This window comes from Euleptes europaea, chromosome 1, assembly GCF_029931775.1.
Source record: "Euleptes europaea isolate rEulEur1 chromosome 1, rEulEur1.hap1, whole genome shotgun sequence".
Classification (NCBI taxonomy): Eukaryota; Metazoa; Chordata; class Lepidosauria; order Squamata; family Sphaerodactylidae; genus Euleptes; species Euleptes europaea.
In genome coordinates, this window is record NC_079312.1 from 78,370,649 (window position 1) to 78,397,766 (window position 27,118).

Sequence of the window (27,118 nt, forward strand, 5' to 3'; positions counted from 1 at the left end):
AATAGTCTGTTCAGATCTTTGAGGACTCAACTCTCTCGATCCAAGGTAAGTCCGAGTTGATACCTCTGGGTTCAGTTTGGAGCTGTCGGAATTCACTGAGCTGCCTCTCCAGGGCCTGGTTCCGGTGATACATCTCCATGTAGCTGGCCTGAATCTCCCGCTGATAGCGCAAGACTTTCTCTTTCTCCTGTTGCCAGGTTTTTCGCTCCTGCTCAAAGTTTGCCGCCCGCAGCTGAGCCTGGCGCCTCTCCCGCAGTAGCTCTGCCCATAGCCACTCTGGGCCTTCTGCATTCTCCCCCTGCATCCCCCTGCACTTGGAGTCATCCGTTTCACACCCCAAAAAGTCCTGGCATGCTTGCATTGGGGAGTCCCGTGGAGGAAGGGGAGAACCATGCTCCGGCAATGGTTGGAAAGAGTCCCCCAATTGCACCAGTTGCGAGTCCTTGACTTGCAGCTCTGTTCGGGCCTCCCGCAGTTGGGACTTCAAGCTGAAGATCTCACCTAGTTTCTGGGTCATCTCCTCCTGGGTATCTCGGATTTGCTGTTTGAGCAACGAAATCTCTGCAGTCTTCTGACAAACCTGTCAAAAGATTACATTCAGGTGAGAATAGGGAACTTGGCTAAAGAGGGAGTACTGATGATCCATTGAAGCTGCAAAAGTTGGGAAGTTGGAATATTTCTGAACACCAGAGTTGTGGCCACACTAAAGTCAATGAAACAACAATTAGAACTCTTAGAAAAGAAGAGAAATGGGGAAAAGGCTCAGGGAGACTTCACTGTGACTGTGCATTTGAAACCTGGTTCCTTAGTTGAGTAAGTCATGAACAGTAGCCCCAGTCCCTTTCCCAGTCACCTAATTAAACTAATTAACTGAAGCTAGTCCATGATCACTGACAACCCGCCTGCACTCTTAGATGGGGGCAATGTGGAAATCAGCAGACCCATGCATAATCTCAAAAACTTTGTTGAGAGGCAGAATATAAAGGTCTTAAATAAATATAAGTTATGTTTAGGAGAGATCCACAAAATGCAAAGCAGTTATTTAATACAAAATTCTAAACTCTATCTTTTCCCATTAATCTTTACCTGGGGAATCTACAAAATTTAAAAAAATTAACAGTTTCCCAAACTCTTATAGTAATATAATCATATAATAACCTTAAACATTCCTGAAGGGCAGGTCCATTTCCCTAAGAAAATCAAACAAATTTGGTTCAGTGTCTATGAAAGAACATTTTGTGTTCCTATGAAACTAGCCTGATCTCATCAGATCTCAGAAGCTAAGCAGAGTCAGCCCTGGTAAGTAGTTGGATGGGCAACTTCCAAGGAATACCAGGGTTGTGATGTGCAAGCAGGCAATGGCAAACCACCTCCAAACGTCTCTTGCCTTGAAAACCCTATGGGGTCACCATAAGTCAGCTGTGACTGAACGATGCAAAAAATATATATGAAACATTCCCTATGATACATGAAACATACGGAATGGGTAGATCCATGAAACATGTAGAGGAATGGAGAATTTTCCATTAAAGAATTCTGCATCTCGTTGGCTTTGTTCGTTCGTATGCTTTTGGTTCCCCCACCCCCTACCCCACTCCTTTTTGCTTGTAGAAACCACCAAGAGCCAGAATCACAACGGAGAAGGACTAAGTCGGGGTGGGGTGCCGGTCCTTTTGCAAATTCTCTTTCTCCTTACCTCCCACTTGGTCTCTTCCAGCTTGGGACTGAGGCGCTCTGCCTGCTGCTGCCGTTGCCTCATCTCTTCATACTGACTCTGTTGAAGCTCCAGCTCTTCCTGCAGCCGCTTCTTTTCTTGCTGCGCCTTATAGAGCTGCAGCTGAAGCGCCCGCTGGCTGCGCTGGGCCTGTTGTGTTACTTGCTGCAACTTGGCCACGTACATCTGCTTCAGTTCCTCCAGCTCCTCCATCCACAGTCGCTGTTTGTCTTCAAACATCTATACAAACCAACAAGAAAATTATGGAGGAGGAATGGAAGGCCATGCTCCATTGGAAAATCAAGGGTGCTACTCAATGAGAGAGCTCTCCTACCCCATAAAGCCCAGGCCTTCCATGGAAGGCAAATCCACTCCTCTAAAGAAAGAAGAAGAGGAGTTGGTTTTTATATGCCGACTTTCTCTACCACTTAAGAAAGAATCAAACTGGCTTACAATCACCTTCCCTTCCCCTCCCCACAACAGACACGCTGTGAGGTAGGTGGGGCTGAGAGAGCTCTAAGAGAACTGTGACTAGCCCAAGGTCACCCAGCTGGCTTCATGTGGAGGAATGGGGAATCAAACCCGGTTCTCCAGATCAGAGTCCACCACTCCAAACCACCGCTCTTAACCACTATACCACGCTGTAGGGTAGGCAGCCTATTCTGTGTGCTGAAAGTCCCAGGCTTAATCCCTAGCAACCTTAAACAGCAGTACTTCAGACAGGACCAGGCTAGAAGTACTATGGCCTGTTTCAGAACAAGCGAGTTGTTTATAATTAGCCTTATATATGTATGATAGATTTCTGAATGCCTATTTAAAATGGAAAAGGAGCAGCTTTCCCATATTAATGTGATGCTACTTCCCATCTGTTCAAGGGTGGAGGAGTAAACCACAGGCCAGGATCACTGCAAGGGGAAGAATAATCAGAACTGTCAAGTTAAATCTGGGACCACAGCTCACGTCTACAGGGGTTTCATGTTCTGCTAATTGTCCCTTGACAGAGAGAAGGCACACCCTGGCAGCAGTAGTAGCTTGATATATAGTTCCAGACTATAACCTCCACAGTTCTTTCCTTTGCCTCATTGTACACACATCAGCAAAAAAAGAGGGCTTTTAAAACAAAACAAAAAGGGGGATGAAACATCATTAACTAGTGTTGTGTAGTGGTTAGAGGTTCGAACTAGGACCTGGGAGACCCCGGTTCAAACCTCCAGACCTGAAACTGACTTTGGTAACCTTGGGCCATTCACCTTTCTCAGCCTCACATGGGAGGGAGAACCATATATGCATACCTGAGTACCTTGGAAGGAGAGGTAGATAAAAGCTGACAGACATATGGGTAGGTTGAAAGAACTTAGGGAATACAAATTGCCACTAGGCAACTAGGCTGAAATACTTTCCAAAATGTCTTCCTTTGTGGCCATACAAATGAATCATAGAGGTGTTTGCGTGGGTAGGCTGAACAGTAAGCATCTGCGAGCTAGTACCAAGTATGTGAACGTATTTGGAAGGTTATTTTACAACCTGACCTTCCCTCGTGAAGATTTGCCAGTAAAGGTACGGCATGCATTAACAGGTATGCACTTGGCTGCACAGAGGGGAATGTGGCCCCGAAAAACGCCATTGGCAGCACATGCTGCTCTTCCCACCCACTGATTCACAGGCGACCATAAACTACTTAGGAGAGTCACACACATCTTATTGTACAGCATTCAAGGGACTCCCAATGTGGATTATATACAAGAAACTGAAAGTGGCTCAGGATGGGAGTGGAATGAAAAGCAGACTAAGCCCACAAATATTTTTTACTGGAAATGTTTCCTGGAGTGGAAAGCAGGCATGGAGGAGGAGCCCACAGACATTTTTATTAGCCCACCTGCCCACACATGTCCATGTTAGTAATCTGTGGTACTGAAAGCTAAAAAAGAAAAAACCACAATTCTCCCAAATACACAAAGCTTCCCAGCTTGGTTGCCTTAGGGCAATTCTTATTCATCACAGGCAGCCAGGCAAAAGGCTATTTATAAGTTTGGAAAAGGGCAGCATGAATGACCGTGATGAAAGTTAGGGATGGAGAGCTTTAAAAATGGAAGATAAAGCAGAGGCAAAATAAGGAATGGGGACCCCAGTGACCACTGTGCGGGAATGTCACTTACCTGTGCAAAGGGGTCATTGTTCATATTTAAGTTCCTTGTAAGCTGGCGGAGTTCCATGCCCTTCTCACTCAGCCGGTCCTCAAGCTGCTTTACTACATCTTCCAGTGAGTATGTGGGCTCATAAGGAGGAGGTGGTTCTCCAGAACTCTGCAGCCGGCTCAAACTCTTGCAGGACAATGGTGCTTTCTCTACAGCCAAAGGATCCCGCGGCCCTCTTGAGGCCCTGTCTAAGGAACCACCAATGTGATTGATGTGGCCTACAGAAGCACTGAACTGGCTTGGGGCTGGTTTGAAGCGAGGGTTGTACGTGGGAAAGCTTTGGATGGAGTTGGAGCCTTCATCCAGGCTGATGGTGTGCAGCAAATGGCTGCGCAGTGGGCCGCGTTGCGAGGCGCTGCCAGTGCTGCTCTGTGTCAAGAGTGTATGCAGACTCCCATTGCTCTTCGACAGCTTCTGCCCTTTGGACGACGACAGTCCCTGCATGGACAAGAAGCTCTTCCCAGACATCACCTTGAAGGCTGAGGGCCTGATCCGACACTGGAAAGCACAAAAGCCATTAGCAAATGCCTCACCCTAGTGTCACTTAGCATTGCAAGAACGGGAGGAATCATAATGTTCTGGAGTTGGAAGGGGCCTTATGGGACATCTACTCCAGCTTCCTGCTCAGTACAAGAATTTCTAAGATAGAGCTTTCCTGGCAGATGGTTATCCATCCTTTGTTTAAAGGGCTTCCATTGTGGGAGAGCCCACTTAACCCCTAGTTACATTATCAAATCACCTTTACCATTAGGAATTTTCTCCTAATGTTCAACTGAAATCTACCCTTCTGTAACTTCAACCCATTAGATCTAATCTTGTCCTCTGGAGCAGCAAAGAATACATCTTTGCCCTCTTCAATTTAACTGCCCTTCAGTAACTGAAGAGGAGATCAACAATATTCCTACCAGAGGTTGTAATGTTGGCCTACTCATCCAACGTCTGTTCCCCTAACTTATATTAATCTCTTTCAGCTGCTGAAGGTAGCACAGAACTTGCTAAAGCTGGGATGGCCACCAGGCCAAAGGCCCAATCTCACCCTCTGAAACAGTTTACCAGGAATAATCCCACCCCCAGAGTGAAGAAGCTGGAGAGCAGCCCCAATGTGAAAGGAGAAGACATCCCAGAGGAAATTGTTTCTCTCATGCCGAAAGGGACAGAAACTGTGCGGTATGCATTTGTAACAGCTTTAATACCATTACTTCTTGCTGCCTAGCCAGCAGCACCATGAGAGATGCTGTGTTTATTTATTTATTTTGGACTTGTATCCCGCCCTCAATTCCCAGCCAAGGCCAGGCTCAGGGCGGGTAACAGGAACAAAAATACAATAAGATAATAAAACATCTTACATTAAAAACTATTAAAACCATATAACAATATTAATAAATAAACCAGATGGTGCTTAATTAATATAAAATCACTGAGGCACGGCAGAGCAGTCACAGCCCCCACATAATTGGGGAAACTAAGGCAGGAGGTAGGGAGGCCAGCAGAGATGACAATCTGCAGCTGCCCTCAATTGTAGGCCTAGTGGAATAACTCTGTCTGACAGGCCCTATGGAACCTTTTCAGGTCCCACAGGGCCCTGATGTCACTAGGAAGGGAGTTCCCCCAGGCCGGGGCTAGGGGCTGAAAAATCCCTGGCACTTATCGAGGACAGCCGCACACTTTTAGCCAGGCAACTCCCCCCCACCATCCTTCCCAGTGGTGGAGAGATGCCACAGAGCCGTCTGTACCACTCCAAAGGCCTGGGTTGTCTCTCCCTATTTCAGTGACAGAGAGGTAGCTGGCCAACTCAGAAGTAGCATCCAACTCTCAGGCACACTGCATTAAGCTTGACTTGTACTACTTCCTCAGGACTTACTTGGGAAGTGGTGTGATACACATACTAAACACAGCATAGTAAAGTCACACATTGCTTCTGAGTGAGCCAGTCAGTCCTCAGTACTGGACTAGAGAAACACCCCTAAGGTCCTCTTTAGTAATGCAGATAACTTTGGGATAGCTCTCCCATCTATACTGGGAAGGTCGCATGGTACCACTAGCTTCAAAGTGACCATTTGTACACAGCTATCGATTCATGTGATGGTCCACCTTTGAGCTAGTAGGGGCTACGTGAAACTGGCTGTGGGCCAGATAAGCTGCAGGGTCTGTCAGCCGAGTCTGCTCTAAAGCAGCCGTACCCAATTCATTTGTCCTTTAGCTTTTCCCATTGCTCTAATGCAATTTTAGAACATAGGGCTGCTCCAGCATGCCAACATCACACACTGCTGGGCTCTCTATGAAGCTAGAGGCTTTATGCTTTAACAATCCATAAACCCAGAAATGCTGTATAGCTACTAGATAGCCAACATAATAGACCAATGGCAAAATGGCCAAAATACACTTTTGTCCATATTCCTTCTGATCGCTCTGTCAAGAAACACTTCTTTCCTTACTATTTCCACACCACCATCTCCCTCACCTTATCAAAGCGTCCACGCTCAGGCAGAGAGCTCTTGGAAAAATCCGCCCCGCGTTGATTGTCCCGGAAATACCGCTCAGGAGACTGATTCTCCCGGTCACTCTCATAATCCCGTTTAAAGCCTCCGCCAGATGACTGGTGCTTTTTCTCAGCCCGAGCATCTCTCTTTCCTCCATGTAAGTAGCCAAAAACTTCACGCTGTGACATTCCTTTCCGCAGCAACCCATCCGGCTGGCGCATCCCTCGCAGACCTCCCAGTGTAGCTTGTGAGAAATCTTGCTTCTCCACCAGGCTGCCCACACTGCCCATGTTGTAGTCGGTGTCAAGCTCAGAGTCCAGAGAGTTTGGTTCAGGGAGACAATTGATAGGGTCACAGGTCATATGAGAGGCCTGTGCTGTTGCCATGGAGATTTAGAGACAAATGGGGTTCCAGTGCTGTCAAAAGAAGTCAAATACACACTCACAAAAAAAAGTTATCGATAATTTCTTCCCACCAGTCCCTGAGGAGATCAGGCTAAAAAATCTGACCTAACCAATTCCTGGAAGTGAAATTCTATCACCGGTCAATGCTGTCCATCATCCTAGCAAAACAAGCAGTCCTCCTCAACCTCAAATTCTGACAGCTGAGATCACCAACAGAAGAGCACTGTTATTGCAATGCATGAAAAACTTGGGGCCTTACTTCTGAATCTCATTTGCTGTTTTAACCACCCAGCCAGAGCAAAATTCAAGTGCAAAAGATGTCTCACCCAGTAAAAGCAACTCCCAGCATGGAGCTGCAATACACCCAGCCCTGCTCCCCACAAAAGCCAAAATAAGTTGCTCACTTCCCATGACCAGCTGATTCCCATATCCATCTCCTCCCCCTGCCTCAGGCAATTGGGCAAGAAACCAAAATAAATGTATACTAGGAAGCCAAGGAAGAGTTTAGCAGCTTTCAGACCAGCATTACTTGTGCAACCACTGGGTCGTCTCTATTCAGGTCCCACAAAGGTCATTTCCTTGTCTTGAGTCCCAAAACAGCTCTTGAGCTGCTCTAGATAGGGAGACAACCTTTTGTTCCTTGACATGGGTTCCAGGGGTAGGTGATGACAATCACCAGCAATGTTTCCTAGCTCACTTGGCTTCTTGCAGTCAGACTCGCACGTAGGTCTCTGCCACTGTTGTCTTTTGTAGTTAAACTGGCCAGTCAGAATGAGGCAGAAGAATTGGGACTGACATGTGTAGTAGTACCATGGTAAGTAATGAAGCTCCTGTCCAGGATTCAACCTTGGCTTTCTACCATCTTCTAAAGGACAGGGCTTTATCTTAGTTAAAACCCAGTTAAGTATTCAGCTTGATGTTCAGCTAGTTAGCAGAATGAAAAGCAGAGAAAAGTATCTAGATTATGATCTCTTTTCCATTTCAGCTCCACTGTTCTGAGCTCAAAGTCTCGTGCTGTTTGTGGAATTTCCTTTTTTCCCCATAGAGAGAGATCCTAAAGCTGTCCATCTGGTGAATGACGTGTTTTCGCTATGATATAGCTATTCCAGAATATATGAAGAACTCTGCTGCTACCCTGGCCTACATCACACAGCTTAGACACAAGCTCTCCCAATCATTACACATATGTATGAGAAGATGCCACGTAACCTTATGATTACAGAAAACACTTTCTCTGCATTCATTGAAACAACATCCACTGCCTTGACTGGGACAGGATAAGCTTGAGATTTCCACAGCTGAGAACTATTGCCAGCCTCCCATATATGTTTTCCAGGACGAGACCCAGACAAATATTAAATCTAAATGCCAATAAAACTAACAGAACAAGTAGTATGAACTGCTGTTTGGCTACTACCTTTCCCCTTTGCCATGCCATATGTCTGGGTACCCAACTTTGTTGAGCTTGTGGACACTTTTGAAATTTTGAGGAAGGGTTGTGGGTTCCACCCCAAAATAGCTGCCATGGAGAGGCTTCATACATTAAAGTTTGAAATAAATGTTGTTGGGAAATTTAAGTTTTTATAGAGGGACAAGAAACCTTTGAGGTCATGATGTATCTCCCCAGTCTTACTAGTATTTTCACTTCTTGTAAGAGGAGTCCCTCACTCACCTTATCTGGTGCTGATGAAGCTGTTCAAGCAAATACATGCCCTTAACAAAGGCAAAGGGAGCAAGCTGTGAGCTCCAGTGCCCATTACCTTTTAAGATGTAACGACAGCCCAAACGCCATGGGAAGTGGCTGGGGAAGGAAAAGGGGGAAGAAAGGCATGTGAAAGGTGACAAAGGAAGAGGAGAAAAAGAGGGAATGTGAATGGAGCAAATGAGAACACAGAGAAATAACGGAATTGGAAAGAGTATATGGAAGGATTGTGAAAAGGCCCAGGAAGCAGGACAACGTTGGTGCCACACTGGGGGCTGCCTCCATAAGGAATAACTGTCCACTACATTCTTCTAAGTAAAGACCTAACTATTTGGTGGGAGGAAGTAGTCTGGGCAAGAACTGAAATATGTTTCCTGGCACCAGTCCATTCTGATGAAGCAGAGTTTCCCTTCAGTAGGTAATGTTCCAGGCAGCTAAACTGGAAACAGATGCTAACAAGAGGAGAAGGGGACACACGGACAGCTGATCTGGAGGCAACAGGAAAGGATCATTGGAACCCAAGACGACAAAACTGCACCATTTCCTGAGCAGGTGTGAAAGTTAGCAATACTCAGCATTGCTAGGAGGGAGCTGCTTCCAGGTGAAGGACAGACATGGCCCCCTTCCTCTTCCTTGCCAGAGGACTTTGGAGAACACACAATATCAATTTAGTGCTGAATTTAGGAGCCCAGGGCACAGGGTCTAGCACCATTCTGCTCTTATTCCTTCTTGGGACATAAATTAGTAATGTGTAAAAATGAGCTTTGCCCTGACCTGGGTAGCCCAGGCTAGCCTGATCTCGTCAGATCTCAGAAACTAGACAGGGTTGACTCTTGCAAGTATTTGGATGGGAGACCTTCAAGGAATTTCAAAGTCATGACGTGGAGGCAGGCAATGGCAAACCACCTCTCAACGTCTCTTGCCTTGAAAACCCCACAAGGGGTCACCATAAGTCAGATGTGAGTTGACAATAACCGAGCTTGCAGCATGAACAGGGTTAAATGGCAGGACGGTCCTGCAACAGACAGGCTAGTTGATACAAGAAGCACATTGGGGATGCTAAGAAGCTAATCTCAGTGCAACCAAATGGGAATCGCCATTGTCACCAAATGAAGATTCATTTTCTGAATTGCACCAAGCAACAAGAATAGTAACTGCTGGTACTGCAAAGTATCTTTGGAATCTCTATTCTAAAGGAGCTTGCTGCCAAATTGCATGCTCTGGCCTTGCAAGACGATGGGTTGAATCCCGCACAGAGTTTCCGCAGGCATAAGTACTTTCACCCACAAAGCATGCCTTTTCCCGTTCCCTCCTCCCACAGCAACCTGCAATGTTCCTTGAAATCCTGCTCCTGAGGGAGAGGAGACCCCAAGGATTTCAGGGAGCATTTGGGGCTGTGACAGGAGGGGGAGTCGCAATAGTTATGCCCTGGGGGCAGAAAGCCTTATGCAGCCTGCAGAAACAGTGCACAGGATACAAACCAATTTCTCTAAAGTTTGTACAGTTAATTATTAGCTAATTAACTAACCCAATAGCTTTTGGTCAGGACAATGCCATAAGAAGCCAGACAATGATAAAGAGCTTTGGCAATATGTGTACACACTTTTTAAAAGTCAGTGGTGATACTGAGAACAGAACCCAAAAGTCTACATTCCTTCCTACAGAAGCCAATAATCCTATTTCAGTCATGTCAAGTAGCCAGGCTCAAGGTAGTCCCAAAGGGGAAGGTTGCCATGGCAGCAGTCCTCCACACAGCTTAATGTTCCCACACATGTTGATAATATAGTCTATACCAAGTAGGCCCGTGGCAGAGAGCCAGCCTAGTTTTAGCAGATGTTGATGAAGCTGAGTAAGAAGAGTAAGAGCTGTTCCCTTTTGCTCCACATATCTGGATCTTCAATCCATGGTAGGGGAGGGCAGCAAAACATTATGAGGACCCTGTAGCAGCAGTGGCAGGTTAGGATGGTGTATTTCACTAGGTATTTCAATTCCTAGGGGAATTGATGACCCAAATTCCTACACACTGCCAAGCCCCACTGGCTCTTGAAGCTTCCCTAGCTTGGAGAGGGGAGTTACACCCCAGGAAGTTGCCTTGACTTCCAACAATATGTGTGATTGTGATGTAAATAAACACAGATGAAAATGATTATCTTTTAATTGCTGCCACATATACAGACATTGAGTAAGACCTGTTTGACAACTCTGGCCCTGTACTGTCATTGCCCTTCACAGGATCCAAGTTCCTCTTCTCAACAGCCAATGGTGCAGAGCCTTCAGAGAAATGAAAGTAGCAGAGGGAATCCATGCTCTGCTTACAGCTGACAACTCAGAATTAGCAGTGGAAGTCCACTGTGGAGCTGAAGACAGCCAAAAACAGGGATTTGGGGTGGTTGGACTGAGGTTCCCTGTTCAGGACACATCTGAGTAGTGACACACTATATGCAAGTTTATTCACAGCTTTCTAGTCCTACAAGGACAGAGGTCCACCTCTGCCAGATCTCCATTTCCTTCTCTAGTCCAGTGGTTGCCAACCTTTTTTCACTTGTGTACTCTGTTGCAGCCCATTTCCATAAATTGTACCCTTCATATTACCAAAATGTTTGTAATTAATATAGTTGCTGTTATTTCAAATGCCTTTTCCTGCCATTATTCAATTTTTTTGTGTACCCCTAAATGTTCTGGTTCATACCCCTTGCGGGTATGTGTACCCTTGGTTGGGAACCTCTGCTCTAGGCTACAGATTGTGAATTGTTGGAGACCCAATCTTCTCAAACCTTTTCAGGTCCACACTCTTGTCTCCACCTTTTTTGTCTTTAATTTGCTTTATGCTGATATATCTGGGTTGTCCATTTCCTCTTTTCCCCTTTAGATTCCATTCAATCACACCTTGAAGAATTTTTTTTGTTTTTGCTGTCATTTCACAGCAAATTTATGACAACCCTATAGGGCTTTCAAGGTAGGAGACATTCAGAGGTGATTTGCCCCTGCCTGCCTCTATGCAGCTAACCTGATATTCCTCAGTGGTCGCCCATGCAAATACTAACTAAGGCGAGCCTTATTTGGCTTCCAAGATCTGATGAGATAGGGCTATCCTGGACTATCGAAATCAGGGTGAAAGATGTTCCTAATCTTATACAACATCACATTCCTTCAGACGTCTTTGAGGTATTTATATAATCACTTTTTCTATACCACTGAAAGGATGGGCTCTATCATACTTAATTGCTTCTTCTTCTTTCTTCAGCAGTTCTCTTCCCTTCTATTTCTTCACTGGCTTTCCTTCCTCCCAAACTCACTTCATGCATTCTTCCCTAAGAGAAAGCCTCAGGTATCTTTTCTTCCACTTTGCCTATGGGCCATGCTACTCATCCATACAAAGTTATAACTCAAAGGCATTTGTTTTCATATACTACTTCTTTAGTTCTAAATCTCTTTCCCGACTTATCGCAACACCCATAATGGGATAAAGAGTTTTTGATGCAGCATGGGAAGCCTTAGAAGCCAGTGGTTAGAGCGTTGAGTTCATATCTTCACATTGCTATGAAATTCGCAGTATTGGACAACTCTTTCTCTCTCTCTGCCTAACCTAACACACAGGATTGTTGTGAGGATAAAATGGGAGAGGAGAAGACTTGTGTACCCTTTAGCTCCTTGCGGAAAGGGCAGAATAAAAACATACAGACCGAAAGCACCTTGTGGTAGAAGAAGACACTCCATTTAACAAGCAGTTCAACTCCTGTGTGGAAAAGTCTGGCACTGATAAAATCGTGGCAGAATTAGAATAGGGTGCATGACAGAAAAAGGAAACTACAAAAAAGAAAGTGATGTAGAACATGCACTGAATGACTGGAACAGTTTGCCACAGCATTAATAGTTTCATAAACTCAATCTTGGGAGAAAGAATTGCTTAAGATCTTTCCTTTCTCATAACATGAAAACAAATGGCCTTTAAGGGAAAGCTGGTTAATTCCAACATGATTGAAGGACACTGTCATCCACATTCTTTGTAACTGATCAACGAACATCTCTGACATAGATTATATTTGTGGATTAGCCAAGATTTAAAGTTAAAATTGGACAACTCTATAAATGTAGAAAAGGGCAAGAGTCCAGTAGCACCTTAAAGACTTAACAAAAATATTTTCTGGTAGGGTATGAGCTTTCGTGAGCCACAGCTCACTTCTTCAGATACAGCTCGAATGTGAATCCATCAGTCTTTAAGTAGAGGAGAGTGAATTCAGACAAGCATTAGTATGTAAATGTTAACAGTATGTAAATGTGAATAGCAGGCGTGATGGGATTAGGTGTGGTATGCAGAAGAGTCTGTGATGTCCAGGGGAGAGATGGGTGTGGAGAAATCAGCATTGGTAATGAGCCATGAATGCAAGGTCTTTATTCAGCCCAGGTAAATGCATTGACTTTAGTTTGAATATCAACTGTAATTCAGCAGTTTCCAATCTGTAATTCAGATTGGAAAGAGAAACTGCTGAATTACAGTTGATATTCAAACTAAAGTCAATGCAACTGTAATTCAGCAGTTTCTCTTTCCAATCTGAATTACAGATTGGAAACTGCTGAATTACAGTTGATATTCAAACTAAAGTCAATGCATTTACCTGGGCTGAATAAAGACCTTGCATTCATGGCTCATTACCAATGCTGATTTCTCCACACCCATCTCTCCCCTGGACATCACAGACTCTTCTGCATACCACACCTAATCCCATCACGCCTGCTATTCACATTTACATACTAATGCTTGTCTGAATTCACTCTCCTCTACTTAAAGACAGATGGATTCACATTCGAGCTGTATCTGAAGAAGTGAGCTATGGCTCACGAAAGCTCATACCCTACCAGAAAATATTTTTGTGAGTCTTTAAGGTGCTACTGGACTCTTGCCCTTTTCTACTACTGCAGACAGACTAACACGGCTACCCACTGTGAATTAGCTCTATAAATGGTAAGTAGAGCAAGAATAATTGGTGTTACGTTGCTAGAAGAAAATAATTACTTCTTCATACCTCAGGGCTGAATTCCATCATATTATGGAAAATGGGGGTACTGCCTTTTTGAGGCACATTATCTCAGACTGTGCACCATGTATTAGTTTTGCACCTCCCTTTGAAACCCCAGAGGCTGTCATGAACAGAGACAGGAGTCTAAACTAAAGTGACTGGTCCTATACAGATATTATCTGCGACAAGAATCAGGGCTAGGAACTTGTTCCCCGCTATTAAAGACCTTCTGCCCTAACCACAGGCACCAATCATATCATGACTAAAACCTGATTTTGCCACATAATTCATTGAAACTGGTATCTCCTTTCAAGATCTACATATACTGACATGGTATATGTATTAACAGTAGTAAGCCAAAGAACTGGACATATCTGTGGTCTAATGAAGCGAAAAGATAGATTTTGGATAGCGCTTACAAGTAAACAGGGCTAAAAGAAACACTGGTGCATGAAAGGCAGGTAAATTAACCAGGTTCAAAACTAGGCCAGGAAGCAAGCAAAGACTTGACTGTTACCCATACTGTTAAAAAAAACAATGTAGAAGCAATTTGCACATCTTCTTTCCATGTGTCCAAGCACTGGAATTTAGTTTTGCACCCTGCTCATACATCTCCCTATGCATAGTTTGCAGCTCTGGATACTACCCAGTCCAAGAAGCACGGAAAGAGGATAAGTAACTCACTTGTGCATACTCTTTTCAGAGCTTCCATGTAGCGCCTAAAGCTATTTGCAGTTTAGGGCCCAGAAGCACTACATGGGGCACACACAAACAGAAGCTACAGGAAAGAGCAGGAGGCAAGGTCCAAGTGGAACTGTAATGGCTGATTATATAAAGGCATGTAGTAATTATATTATATATACACACACATGTACACTCAAATAGAGAGTTTGAATAAGTTGGCAATCCCTATTATGAATTGCCAGCAGAGTGCACTGCTTAGAGGTCGGTAAGACCTTGAAAATGACAGGTCTGAGTTAATGCACCTGCAAGAAAGTAAAGTTTCGTTTCCTAATGAGAAAAACAAGACATTATCCTATGCTACGCCCTCGGGCCATTCTCATGGGGTATGTTAATTTATTAGAAGATGCTACTAATGTTTACTGGTTCTTTATTATACGAAATACTACCATGTAAGGCAAATGCCATCCCCCGATCCTGTGGTATAAAGACTCAATCCTATGCTTTGTTCTCTGGTGAGTAACCCTGCATTTTATCTGTGGTTTTTTCACCCCAGGTCTGTGTTTAGCTAAATAAAGAACTGTTGCTTAACCTTCTCCTGGTTGTCTATCATTGGACTATAAGACAAACAGGCATTTCAGAACCAATCACATGGAAGAGGGTAAGCAAGCCACTACTGATGCTAGAATCAAGAGGCACATTTGACATTGGCTAAGCAGGAATGTTCCTGCTCAGCGGTCAATGACATAAGAAGAGCCCTAAGCAGTCAGACCAATGCTCAATCTGGTCCAGCATCTTGTTTCCTATGAGGACTAACCAGCTCCCAGTAGGCAAACAAGCAAGGGAACAGAGGCCAAAGCTTTTCCATTTTGTTGGCCCACCCAGCAATGATATTCAGAGATAATATACCTCTGAACATGGAGGTTCCACTTAATAGCCATTGAGAAGGTGGCGCCTGGAAGGGCTTATGGGAGGGAGTGATCACTTTGGAAATCCCATCCCATCCTTCAAGATGTCCCCCTCCTGGATTGTCAGGGGTTTGAACAGGATAATTTTTCTACCCCTCCCTTTTTTTAACCGACAGCTGTTCTTGAGATTCCAGGCTCCTGAAGCATTTTCAATCCTCATCAGGGACAGGTTTTTTGTGTGTGTGAGAGTGTGTGTGTGATTAATTTACAAGGTCATTTTTCTACATACCTAGGGAGTCTCCTGAGTCCTACCTTGTCTGTGGGTGGCCCAGTTTTCCTGCTTTTATCATCTGCAGCCTTTTTACCATGAATTTGCCTGATCCCTTTTAGAGACATTTTGCTAATGGCCATCATTATATCCTGGAGCCGTGCACATTCTGCAGATTAATTATATGCTGTATGAAGAAGTACTTTCTTTTGTTGGTCTGGAAACTACTGCCCTATAATTTTACTGGGCACCCCCAATTACTAATATTTTGGGAGAGGGACACAAAGTTCTCTTTCTCCACTATGTACAATTTTATAAACATTGATCATGATGCTAAACTGAAAACCCCCAAACTGAAACCTTTAGGAAAGGGATCCAACCCGTTGAACATTTCAGTTATCCTTTCCTACAGCTTTTCCAGCTCTATATCCTTTCTGAGATGGGCAACCAGAACCTTACACAGTATTCCAAATGCTATACCACATATCTATGCAGGGGTATAAGCTTCCTGTCACCAAAGACTGAAAACTATATACCTGACCAGCCCAATAATTTCATGCGCTATAAGCAAAATATTTTTGGGACATGAAACTCTTGCTCGCTCTCTCCTGAGAAAGTCAACCTTAAAAAAAAAAAAAAAGTGTCTAGGTTTCTAGTCAATACAACAGCCAGCCAGCACAAACTTCACATACCACTCCCTTCTCACCCACCTATTGGTATAAATTCTTTAAAGCAGTAATTAGTATAAATTCTTTAAAGCAGTAATCTTTGCCAATGTACCCACTAGCCTGGGTTTCTGGTAGGGTTGCCAACCTCCAGGTGGTGGATGGAGATCTCCTGCTATAACAACTGATCTCCAGCCAATAGAGATCAGTTCACCTGGAGAAAATGGCCACTTTGGCCATTGGACTCTATGGCATTGAAGTCCCTCCCCTCTCCAAACCCTGCCCTCCTCATGCTCCATTCCTAAAATCTCTATGTATTTCCCAACCTGGAGCTGGCAACCCTCGTTTCTAAGGTTAGCGTGTCCCCTGAGGCACAGCCTGAGATGATGTTAATAGTAGGCCATCTAATACTTGTTTTCAAGGGCCACTTCAGATAATATGCTTCCCCAACGCAGAAACACTTCCATGTAGGAATAAGCACAATATCTGCATATTATGTACAATGATTTCATGCTTCTATATTTTGCTACATTTATATGCAGTGTACACAGATTGGGTCGTTGTGCCAAATGTTGCCTCCCCATGGTACCCAAATCACACACACACACGAGAGCCACATCTCTTGGCACCCCAAAGATCCTCTGGCTTTCAGGATTCAGTGGCATGGTTGAATCAGAGTCTCTCAATTAAGGCATGTACTTTTCCAGGCGCTTTTAGGAGGAAGTAGCCTAGCAGCCTGAAAGCTCCAGGGAAACATTAATCAAGGCTCTTTTGTGTGACCCTTCAAAGCTCCTCACACCCATGGCTATGAGTAATAACCCAGGTTTGCAGGATAATAACCAATGTTCTCAGAATCTTCCTCACAGTACAGACTTCCCTGGTATCTCAATGAAGAGCCCAGGAAGGGCCATCGGCCCATCTCCTGGCCATTGTCAGCAGGTCTGAGTCTTGCTGGCCACCCAAGCTAGTTCAATCATCTGCAACTGGACACATCTCCATTACATCACCTAGGGACCCCTCTCTGGTAAACCCCCTTACAAGTGGCCTTTGACAGCTCAGATCCCGATTCTCGCACCAATGGGGTCTTGGATTCTAAAGTAGAACCACATCACAGTGCAACTCAGCAATTAGGGGGAGGGGCTGTGGCTCAGTTTGTAGAGCTGCTTGGCATGCAGAGGGTCCCAGGTTCAATCCCTGGCATCTCCAGTTAAAGGAACCAGGCAAGCAGGTGATGTGAAAGACCTCTGCCTGAGACCCTGGAGAGCCGCTGCCCGTCTGAGTAGACAATACTGACTCAGGGGATTACCGCACTTTGTATTCCCAGCGATGTATTAAGAGTTTGAAAATGTTATAAAAAAACACCGCTTTAAAAGGGTTTTTGGATACTACGGCTTATAAATGGTTGGAAAACGTCTTCACAGCTAAAGGGGCCAAACAAAGCGCGAACAGTATTTTTTAAAACGTTTTCAAACTCTTAATACATTGCTGGAAATACAAGTGTGGTAACAGCCTCAGTATAAGGCAGCTTCATGTGTTCAGTGGGCAGCAGGACACTGCAATTTTGGCCCAATGCCATTGCAGATCCTAGTTCTGCACCAAATTCAGCCAGTAGCAGTGCTTCCCCTATTTACGCCCAGGTAAATCCAGGTGCATAAGAAGGGCAAGTAAAGCCCTCTATTTTTGTAGCTGGCTCTGCTCCTTCTTCCTCTGCTCAAATCACAGAATTCTACTCCCCTGCCCCCAAATCTGGTGGTTGGTTCTCCTCCTGAACCTTCTTTCATCATCATGAGCATGAAATCACTGAACTTCAAGACAGAGTATGTTTTTTCATGCTTATGTTCTGCCTCCCTTCCCAAATTTGACCCTCCACATCTTCCTAACCACTCCCTCTTAGCTTCTCTATTCCCTATTCTCTGTCAGTCTGTCCTATTGTCAACCAGCTTTTTTGTAGCATCCCCCTACTAATGATTCCTCCCTTCTTATCTGAAGATCCTTCCCTGTTTATCTCACTGCACCTTTTAGTTGTGTGTAAAGTGCCATCAAGTTGCAGCTGACTTATGGCAATCTCGTAGGGTTTTCAAAGCAAGAGACTACCAGACTCCTTCCAAGAAGTATCTTTTGAAGAAGAACCTACAGTTTAGAAAGTGAAGTGAAAGCTGTACTGAGAGCAATTGGGAGAAACAAATCACCAGGAGCAGATGGGATATCAATAGAGCTATTCGAAGCCACAGAAATTGAGTCCATCAAAATCTTGACAATAATGTGCCAACAAATATGGAAAACAAAACAATGGCCCCCAGACTGGGAACGGTCGATTTACATTCCAATTCCAAAAAAAGATGTCAAAGACTGCAGCAACTATCAGACCATCACATTAATTTATCATGCGAGTAAAGTGATGCTCAAAATCTTGCAGCAAAGACTGTTACCATATATGGAATGAGAAATGCTAGATGTTCAAGCTGGATTCAGAAAAGGAAGAGGCACTAGTAGAGATCATATTACAAATTTAAGTTGGTTACTTGAGTATATGAGAGAATTTAAGAAGAAAACCAGCTTGTGTTTCGTAGATTACAGCAAAGCTTTGGATTGTGAGGAACATGAAAAGTTATGGCTGGTTTTAAAGGAAATGGGTGTGCCACAGCATCTGATTGTTTTGATGTGCAACCTATACTCTGGACAAGAGGCTACTGTTAGCATAGAATATGCAGAAACAGAATGGCTTTCAATTGGCAAAGGTATCAGACAAAGATGTATTTTATCTCTCTGTCTCTTCAATCTATATTCAGAACATATCTTAAAGAAAGCTGAATTAGATTTAGATGAAGGTGGAGTGAAAACTGATGGGAGGAACATTAACAATTTGAGATACGCAGATGACACCACATTACTGGCAGAAAATAGTTAAAACTTGAAATGACTACCACTGAAGGTGGTAGTCATTTCCTCCACCCGGGAAGAAAATAAAAGGGGGCGTTCCCAAGCCATAACGGCTTAGGAGGCCGCCTAATGGTGGCTCCGCCCCCCGGGTGGCAGGCTTCGTCGGCGTCTACCAGCAGCCAGAGACTGGCATCTGGCACTGCACGCTGGCGCTGTGGGCCCTTGTGCCGGCCTCCAAAGGCCTTTGGGTGCGGCCGCCAGCGCTTCTCAGGAATGCGCTGTAAAGCAGAAAGTGCCAAAGCAGGGCTACAGCTGAACATCAAGAAGACAAAAGTAATGACTACTGGGGAATTACTCAACTTTAAGGTTGATGACGAGGAATTTAAATTGGAGACTGCAACCAAGAAAACAGAAGGGGGTTGAGACTGGGAAGGGCAGCCATGAAGGAGCTAGAAAAGATTCTTAAGTGTAACGATGTGTCACTGGCAACCAAGATCAAGTTAATTCATGCCATAGTATTTCCTATTACTATGTATGGGTGTGATGGACAATGAAGAAAGCAGACAATAAGATGGTAGATTCCTTTGAAATGTGGTGCTGGAGGAGAGTTTTACAGATACTGTGGACACCAAAAAGACAAATAAGTGGGTTCTAGATCAAATAAAGCCTGAACTCTCCCTAGAAGCTAAAATGACTAAACTGAGGCTACCATACTTGGGTTACAATACGAGAAGACAAGAGCCACTGGTAAAGATAATAACGCTAGGAAAAGTTGAAGGCAGCAGGAAAAGAGGAAAACCAAGAATGAGATGGATTGACTCTATAAAGGAAGCCATGGCCCTCAGTCTGCAAGACCTGAGCAAGGCTGTTAACGATAGGACATTTTGGAGGACATTAATTCATAGGGTCACCATAAGTCGGAAGCGACTTGACAGCACTTAGCAATGCATACACACACCTTTTATTTCCTCTCTGAGCAACTCATCACCTATCTGTTCTCTTTGAGTTGGTTTTTCTAGACTAGCCAAGTGGGAGGAACACGATCTGGTTTAAAAGCCATTTAGCTTAAAATAGTACAATGGAACACTAAGACCATGCAAAAGTAAATCTCTCTGTCGGTACACTAAGACCATGCAAAAGTAAATCTCTCTGTCGGTACACTAAGACCATACAAAAGTAAATCTGTCAGTTTTGCTATCTTGTACTACTGAGTTATTGCTCCCTTCCTTTCTATTCTGCATCTTGATAGAGTAATAAAGTTACTTGCCAGTTATGTATCTATCTCCCTTCTCGGTTTTCTTCCCTGGGAGATTTATTGCATTAGCCTGGTAACTATGTACACAATGATCCCTTTTTAGTGCAGGGCTTATGTTTTAGATCTTGATGTGTAGGGGGCACTCTTCACATGATAGCCTTGACAGACAGAAGGAAATAGCTACTGTTTCCGGTATCCTTCTCATTCTAAAAATAGCAATTTTACAGGAAGCATCTTGTGACACCCCCAGGCAGATAGGGCAGACCACGCTCAGAGCATGCAAGGTCAGAAGCAAACCCCAGACATTCCTTTGAGTATGAGTATTCTCAGACTTGTCTCTGCCTTGATCAGTTCCCTTTCAGAAAGAGAAGGCATGTATCTAAACAACTACTCAAACAGTCGACAGAGGTTTCACAAATACCCAAATCTCATTCATACTGATGCTTGTGTGCACATGTCCTGGTGTCCCTGGCAGCCCCAACTGTCCAGAAAACTCCCTTCAGCATGAGAACAACCAAAAAGACACCACACACACCAGATATTTATCCTTAATTGCCACAAAACTGTAGTAAAAACATCATTTTCTACAACCAGAATTCTATAACCATGCTTTTTTGACCCATACAATTCAGAGTTACAGGATAAAGACTAAGATGGTATATACCCGTGTTGGCGAACCTATGGCACGCGTGCCAACTCTGGCACACGTAGCCCTCTCTGCCGGCACGCGCGGCTCAGCTGGGCGGCGGGGGCTGGAGTGGTTCAAAGCCCACTGCCGCCTTCCCTGCACTCCCCGCCACCCAGCTGGCAGAACTGGAAGTCCGACTCCAGGAAGGGGTGGCGAGGGGAGGGGCGTGCGCCGAGCTAGCAAGGAGGCAGCATGGACGGGGGCGGACGGGGGCGTTGCTCTCAGCCGCCGGCCGCTGCTTCCTCAGGCCTCTCCGCTTGGCCCCGCTGCCGCGGCCGAAGCCGGTGGCCGCCCTCGCCGCCTCTTAAGCCCCTTCCTTGATGGGCCGCCCCCCACCCAAGCACCCCGCGGGGCCCGGCCACTCCCTCCCCCGCCTCGTGGCACAGCGCCTCCAGGACGGCATGGCGTGGGGCTGAGGGAGCCCGGAGCGGGAAAGGGCATCGGCCTCGCCTCCTCCTCGGCGGCCAGCATGGACCGGATCTGGGCGGGTGGCTCTTCCTGGACTCCTTCCTTGGCGCGGCAAGCAGGGCCGGGGAGGCTCTGCAAAGTCCAGCTCTCCTTAGGGACTGGGGGAGGGAGAGAAGGACTTTCTTCGGGCTGGCCGAGGGAGGAAGAAGAGGAGGAGGAGGGTCAGGGGGTTTACAGAAAAGGGGGCTTGGGGTTCCGTCCTGCCTTCTTTGGACCTCCCAGGGGCTCCGGGGGACGCGCGAGTGGCCCAGGCAGGTTCCAGCGGCCCCGGCCCACCCCCACCGGCTCCACCACCGCATGTCTGGGGAGCGGGAAGAAGATGGCCACCCCACCAGCACAGGAGCCTCCCTGAGAGGAAGCAGGGGTGTGTGTGCGTGCGCGCCGGAATGGAGCGGAGGGGCAGGGGGAGAGATCTTATGCTGGGCTGTGTGTGTGTGTGTGTGTGAGAGAGAGAGAGAGAGAGAGAGAAAGCAGGAAGGCTTTTCTGTCTCTGGCCATTCAAGCATGGGAGGTTTTGCTTTGGATTTGCCACTCTCCAGATGCACATTTTCCCCATCCAAATTGTCAAAACTAATCAGTAAGTCCCCATGCAGAGTTTTGAGAATCCGGATGGGGAAAATGTGCATCTGGAGAGTGGCAAATCCAAGGCAAAACCTCCCATGCATAAATGGCCTCTTTCTTTCTCTGTCTCCCTCTGTCCTTTTCTTTACCTACTTTTCTTTCTCTCCCTCTCTCCATTTCTATCTCCCTTTCTCTTTTTCTTTCTTTCTCTCCCTCCCTTCCTTCCCTTTCCCCCTCCCTTCCCTTCTTTCCTTCCTTCCTTCCTTCCTTCTTTCCCTCCAGCGGCTTCTCCGGCGCCTTCCGGGTCTGTGCGGGCGGAGGGGCGTGCAGTTTGGCAATTGCACTTTGGCAATTGGACTCTATGACACTGAAGTCCTTCCCCAAACCCCGCCCTCCTCAGGAGCCACCCCAAAAACCTCCCACTCATGGCAAAGAGGAACTTGGCAACCCTAGCCTCTCCCTCTGGGCCCCCTCTGGGGGTGGTATTCAGGTTAAATTGTTGCATTGGCACTCGGCAATAAATAAGTGGGTTTTCAGTTGCAGTTTGGGCACTCGGTCTCTAAAAGGTTCGCCATCACTGGTATATACTGTATATAAGTTCAGGTGCATGCATTTACACAGCTTAGTTAAAAAAAAAAACCAGAGGAGGGAACCGCTGATTTGAAATCCCATGTAAAGAATTTTGTAAACACTAGAAATTATTTGGAGTCATAATATATGAAACTGCATTATACTGACATTCTAGCTGTATCTGAAGAAGAGAGCTGTGGCTCACAAAAGCCAGACATTTTGTTAGTCTTTAAGGTGCTACTGAACTCTTGCTCTTTTCTACAGCATTACACTGGGTCAGTCAGATCACAGGCCTCTATAGCCAAGCATTGTCTCGTCTACTCTTTTTTGCCTGATAGGCACCCTCCAAGATCTTGTAGAGAATGACATCCTGAGATCCTTTCTGATGCCAACGCCAGAGATTCAACATGGAACCTTCTTCATGTAAAGCACTGATTCTAGTACTGTTGAGTTATGCTCCATCCTCAGATGTTGTGCTTGCAGAATGCCACACGGAATATAACACCCTTGGTTTCTTAAAAATCACAGCTTTTCTTTTAAAATAATGTTTCAAGATTGTAGAGACAGATCTCAAGGAGTATAAGCAATAAGTGCCAGCAACCCAGGGGGTGAGTAGGTGTGGAGCTTGTGTGCAACGCATGACCTTTAGTTATGTTCTTTTCAGACATCCATACTTTCCCTCATGCAGTCCTTTGCCACAGACATTTTCAATACTGCAAGAAATCAGATCTCAGTTAAAGCACACAAACTACACAATTTCCCCCAGGTTAAGATATTTTCTTGTAATTGATTTGCAGAATATATTCTTGGATAGCAATAATATGTTTATGATCCAGGCTTGGACCGACACAGCCTATTCCCTGCCATTATATCGACTATGGAGATGAAAATAGTAAAATATCGACACATCTGCAAAAATATTTATAGTTCAGCACATCAAAACCTTTCTTACAGGAAAAAGTGTCATCACCTGTCTGAAACTTGTTTGAGTAAAGTGCTCTCAAGTCATAGCCGACATATGGTGACCCCAGCAAGGGGCTTTCAAGGCAAGTGAGAAGCAGAGATGGTTTTCTGTCACCTTCCTCTGCAGAGTCTTCCTTGGTAGCCTCCCTTCCAAGTACCGACCCTGCTTAGCTTCTGAGGTCTGAAGCGATCAGGCTATACCATGCTGCCTTTCCTCCCTTCTGCCTGTAACTTACTTGCTGTTTTATGCATTGGATCATACAAAAAGGCCAAAACAAAATGGACTTGTCTTGGTTTGTCTGGTGACTCCTTGCAGAAGCAGAAAGGTGATCTCCCGAAACCAACACACATTCAAGCATCCTAGAGCTCTTATTTGAGTTTATAGCCCCACAAACTTAGCTTGGATTCTCTTGCCAAGTAAACCTTAGTAAATTCTCTAGTAAACCTTATTTCAACCTCTGTTGTTCCACTAATATTCTGGAACCATTTCTGCAAACACATACCAAATAAAACCTGGTTGAGATTAAGGAAATACCTTGACATGAACCACCCAAAAGGTGTGTAAATTATGGTAATGAAACATAAATGTTTTTTTGAACCTAAGCCAATTTCATTTTTGATCTGGGTTATAGTACTAAGACTTTGCTTGCGGCATTGCTCGATGATTTGACTAATCACTATATTTGGGGCTGGGAATTTCTCCCCAGTGATCAGTGAGCCTGATGCTTTGATGTTCCCCTGCAGTGTGGGGCTTGGCTTGCAGTATGAATCATCCCACTCTATTTTTGCAGTGCACCCACTCTTTGCTTCAGGCACATTGTGGTCTGGATTGTGTAGCTTGATCCAGGGGGTGGGGCTAGGGGTGTGCTTACTGGTGGGCAGATGTTCCTTGCTTCACTACTTGACCTTGCTGTTCCCTCCAGCGCAATGTCTCAATACTGTTGATAACAAGAAATTGAGGGTAGACTGTGGCAGTGTACTTGTTGGACTGTCGGTACATGCCAAGGGGACCCAGAGGGCCGTAGTGGGTGCCTGTCACCTGTTCTGGATATTCCTTATGGAATTCTTTGGGGCTCCATTTTATCGCTTCTATATTCAACTACATATGTGGCTGTTGAGTGAAGATCTGGAAACAGGTGCCTTCAGTATGCTGATAGTACTCAGCTCAATTTCCCTTTCAGGTCCCATGGATTGACACAAGTTAACTGAAACAGATTCCAGACAACACAAAGAATAATTGTCAGCTACTATAATCCAGATGGAGAAGACACCTGCCAATGATGGAAGTTCTCCCTTTGCAGATTACTAGAATGCACAGCCCTGGTATGCTCCTGAACCCATTGCTGCATCTAAGCAGTACTGAGACTTTATTTTTTCCATTTGGAGAGAAAGCTGCCATCCTTTCTCTTCAGACAAGGCCAATCATCATTTACACCTTTGTCACTTCATGTCTACTATACTGCACTCTGTGGAGGGGCTGCTTTTGAAGACTACAGAGACTACAGCAGCTGTGGAATTTAATGTCTTATATGACGGGCAAGCAATGGAGCCTCTTTCACAAGTGTTTCACAATTTATACCACCTACTCTGATACAATTAGCATTGCTGATTTTCACCTATAAAATCCTAAATGATGCTAATGTCTGCTTGTATGCTGTGTTCCATCATGATCCCTGCAACTGACAAAACGTACCTTGCATTCATATATCACTAAGGATACACATGAAGGCCTTCCTTGCAGATGATAACAGAGGTTGTGAAATTACTTTTCCCTGAAGGCTCATTATAGCTCTTGGCTGAATGTATTTTGAGAGAATAGAATTTAGGCTTTTAAAATTGGTGGCTAAGATTAAGCATTGGTGGCTGAGATTAAGCAAGTAGCAAGCTTATTGTACCGTACTATATTTTTAAAATGCATTGTTACTCATCCTGAGCCTCTGGGATAGGGCAGGGTATGAGTTAAACATAAATAAGGAGAACTACATTGTCCCACATGAGCAAGTCGGGATGGACACTTGCCTTGTCGCTTATGGAGCACAAAATAAAAATTTGTAATGATGAGTTCTGAAGAGGATCACACACAAAAATGAGGCCAGGAACCAAGCTAATCACCGGTTAATGTAGGACCCTACCATATAATTAAATGTAAAGAGCTCTTCTGGGGGAGGACAAAAATTGTCCTGGGATATTTCACACTCGTTTAGGGAGATATTTTCTAACAAGACGGTTAGAAGAATAGCAGAATGTTGGCTTCATTTATTCTACTGAACCATACTGATACTTAAGGGTCACACAAAAGGAGGCCATGAGTGGAATTTGTTGTCCTATGATATGAAGGGTGCCATAATGGAATGAGATGATGGTCTTCATGGTCCATTGTGAATACCAAATACCAGAGGAAGAGGTGGAGGAAGGGATTACATACAACAGAGCCAGCATACACAGAGCAGAAGATTCCAGATTAATTGATCGAGAACAACAGACACGCCTTGGTTCCATGCAAACAGCCGCCTAAAGTGGATTATGGTTTGCAAACTGCACGGAATATGAATTAAACGAATTTAAAAAGTTTACCTTCTGACTGTCTTCAACCACCTTGATTTTAAGTGCAAAAGAGTTATAGGGACTATAAAGAGATCATTAATCCTTGCTAAATGATCTTGGGTTCCCACCCTCTATTGAAAGCACACTCCTCACTAAAGCAGCTTTCAGTGTGAGAGGGGGAAACAACTCCTGTATCAAAAATGTTTTGCACTCATGTGGTACCAGTAAGAAAGAACCTGTTTAACCCTATAAGTGTGGCAAACTCATATTCACTGGGGGTAAGTTATCAGGGTGTTTGACAGCAAGAGACTATGTAATGCCACTAGCTCATTTTCTACTTGATAAGCCCAAAGGGGAAAGAGAGAGCGCCCAGGCAGGCAAACACACACACAAAACTACAACGTGTTCCGGTTTATCCAGATCTACGGCTAATTAGAAAACTATCCCAGAATGAATGTCATAATACAAAATTCTCTAGGAGGCAGCCTCTGCATGAAAAGAAGTTCCCAAGCAAATTGGCTACCCCTGCACACGTCGAATCTTTTCTTGCGCAGTTCCAATAAAAAATCGCCCTCGCAGGAAGATTTTTTTTAAAAAAAAATTTCCCCCACCAGAGCATCGTAATGTAAACCCAACTCTAGGTTCTCTCTTGCTATTTCACCTTTGCTGGGTGGGCAGTCTGCAACCCAGCCGTCCTTTCGCCATCCCAAGACGCTAAGGCGACGGGGAGCGACTTCTCTCGATCGCCTGAAACGGCATTGCCACACCAGGCTCGGCTCAAGCACTCAGGACAAACCTCAAGTTCGAAACTTCCCACAACATCGAATATGTCACTCGGTGCTCGTCCGAACCAGAGAACCCACTAAAGCCCATCCCGGTCCACCGCGGGAATGGCGCTGCTCGGGGCTGCCTTTGGAGACGACCTAGAAACCACGTGCGAAGAAAATAAGGGGGCTCGGGGGAAGGGGGGAAGGAATGCTGGCGGGGTCCGAAAAGAGCCGGGAACAAAGAACGCCCCTCTCCCTCCCTCCCCAGACGGCTGGACAGATCCCCAAAGAAGCAGGACCCAACAAATCTTCCCAGACGAGCGCGGCGGCCAGCTCTGACTCACCATGTTTGCTGCCTGCAGCCCCGATCTCCGGACAGACTAGATT

At 45.1% G+C, this 27,118-nt stretch overlaps 1 protein-coding gene across 1 annotated transcript; it reads right to left on the bottom strand.

Annotated features, from left to right (window-relative positions):
• N4BP3 (NEDD4 binding protein 3) lies at window positions 1–27,118 on the bottom strand. Its single transcript, XM_056866904.1, has 5 exons — window positions 27,076–27,118; window positions 6,371–6,805; window positions 3,871–4,407; window positions 1,697–1,954; window positions 1–580 (listed from the first exon to the last, which is right to left on the bottom strand). Exons 2-5 carry the CDS (start codon window positions 6,773–6,775, stop codon window positions 11–13), a joined length of 1,770 nt encoding a protein of 589 aa, XP_056722882.1. The 5' UTR covers window positions 6,776–6,805; window positions 27,076–27,118; the 3' UTR covers window positions 1–10.

Excerpts from the sequence above, each read along its gene's own strand:
- N4BP3 (XM_056866904.1), bottom strand. The coding sequence starts at position 6,775 with ATGGCAACAGCACAGGCCTCTCATATGACCTGTGACCCTATCAATTGT. Across the intron at positions 1,955-3,870 it reads ACAATGACCCCTTTGCACAG|ATGTTTGAAGACAAACAGCG; the intron begins GTAAGTGACATT and ends TGGTTTGTATAG. Across the intron at positions 581-1,696 it reads TGGAAGAGACCAAGTGGGAG|GTTTGTCAGAAGACTGCAGA; the intron begins GTAAGGAGAAAG and ends ATCTTTTGACAG.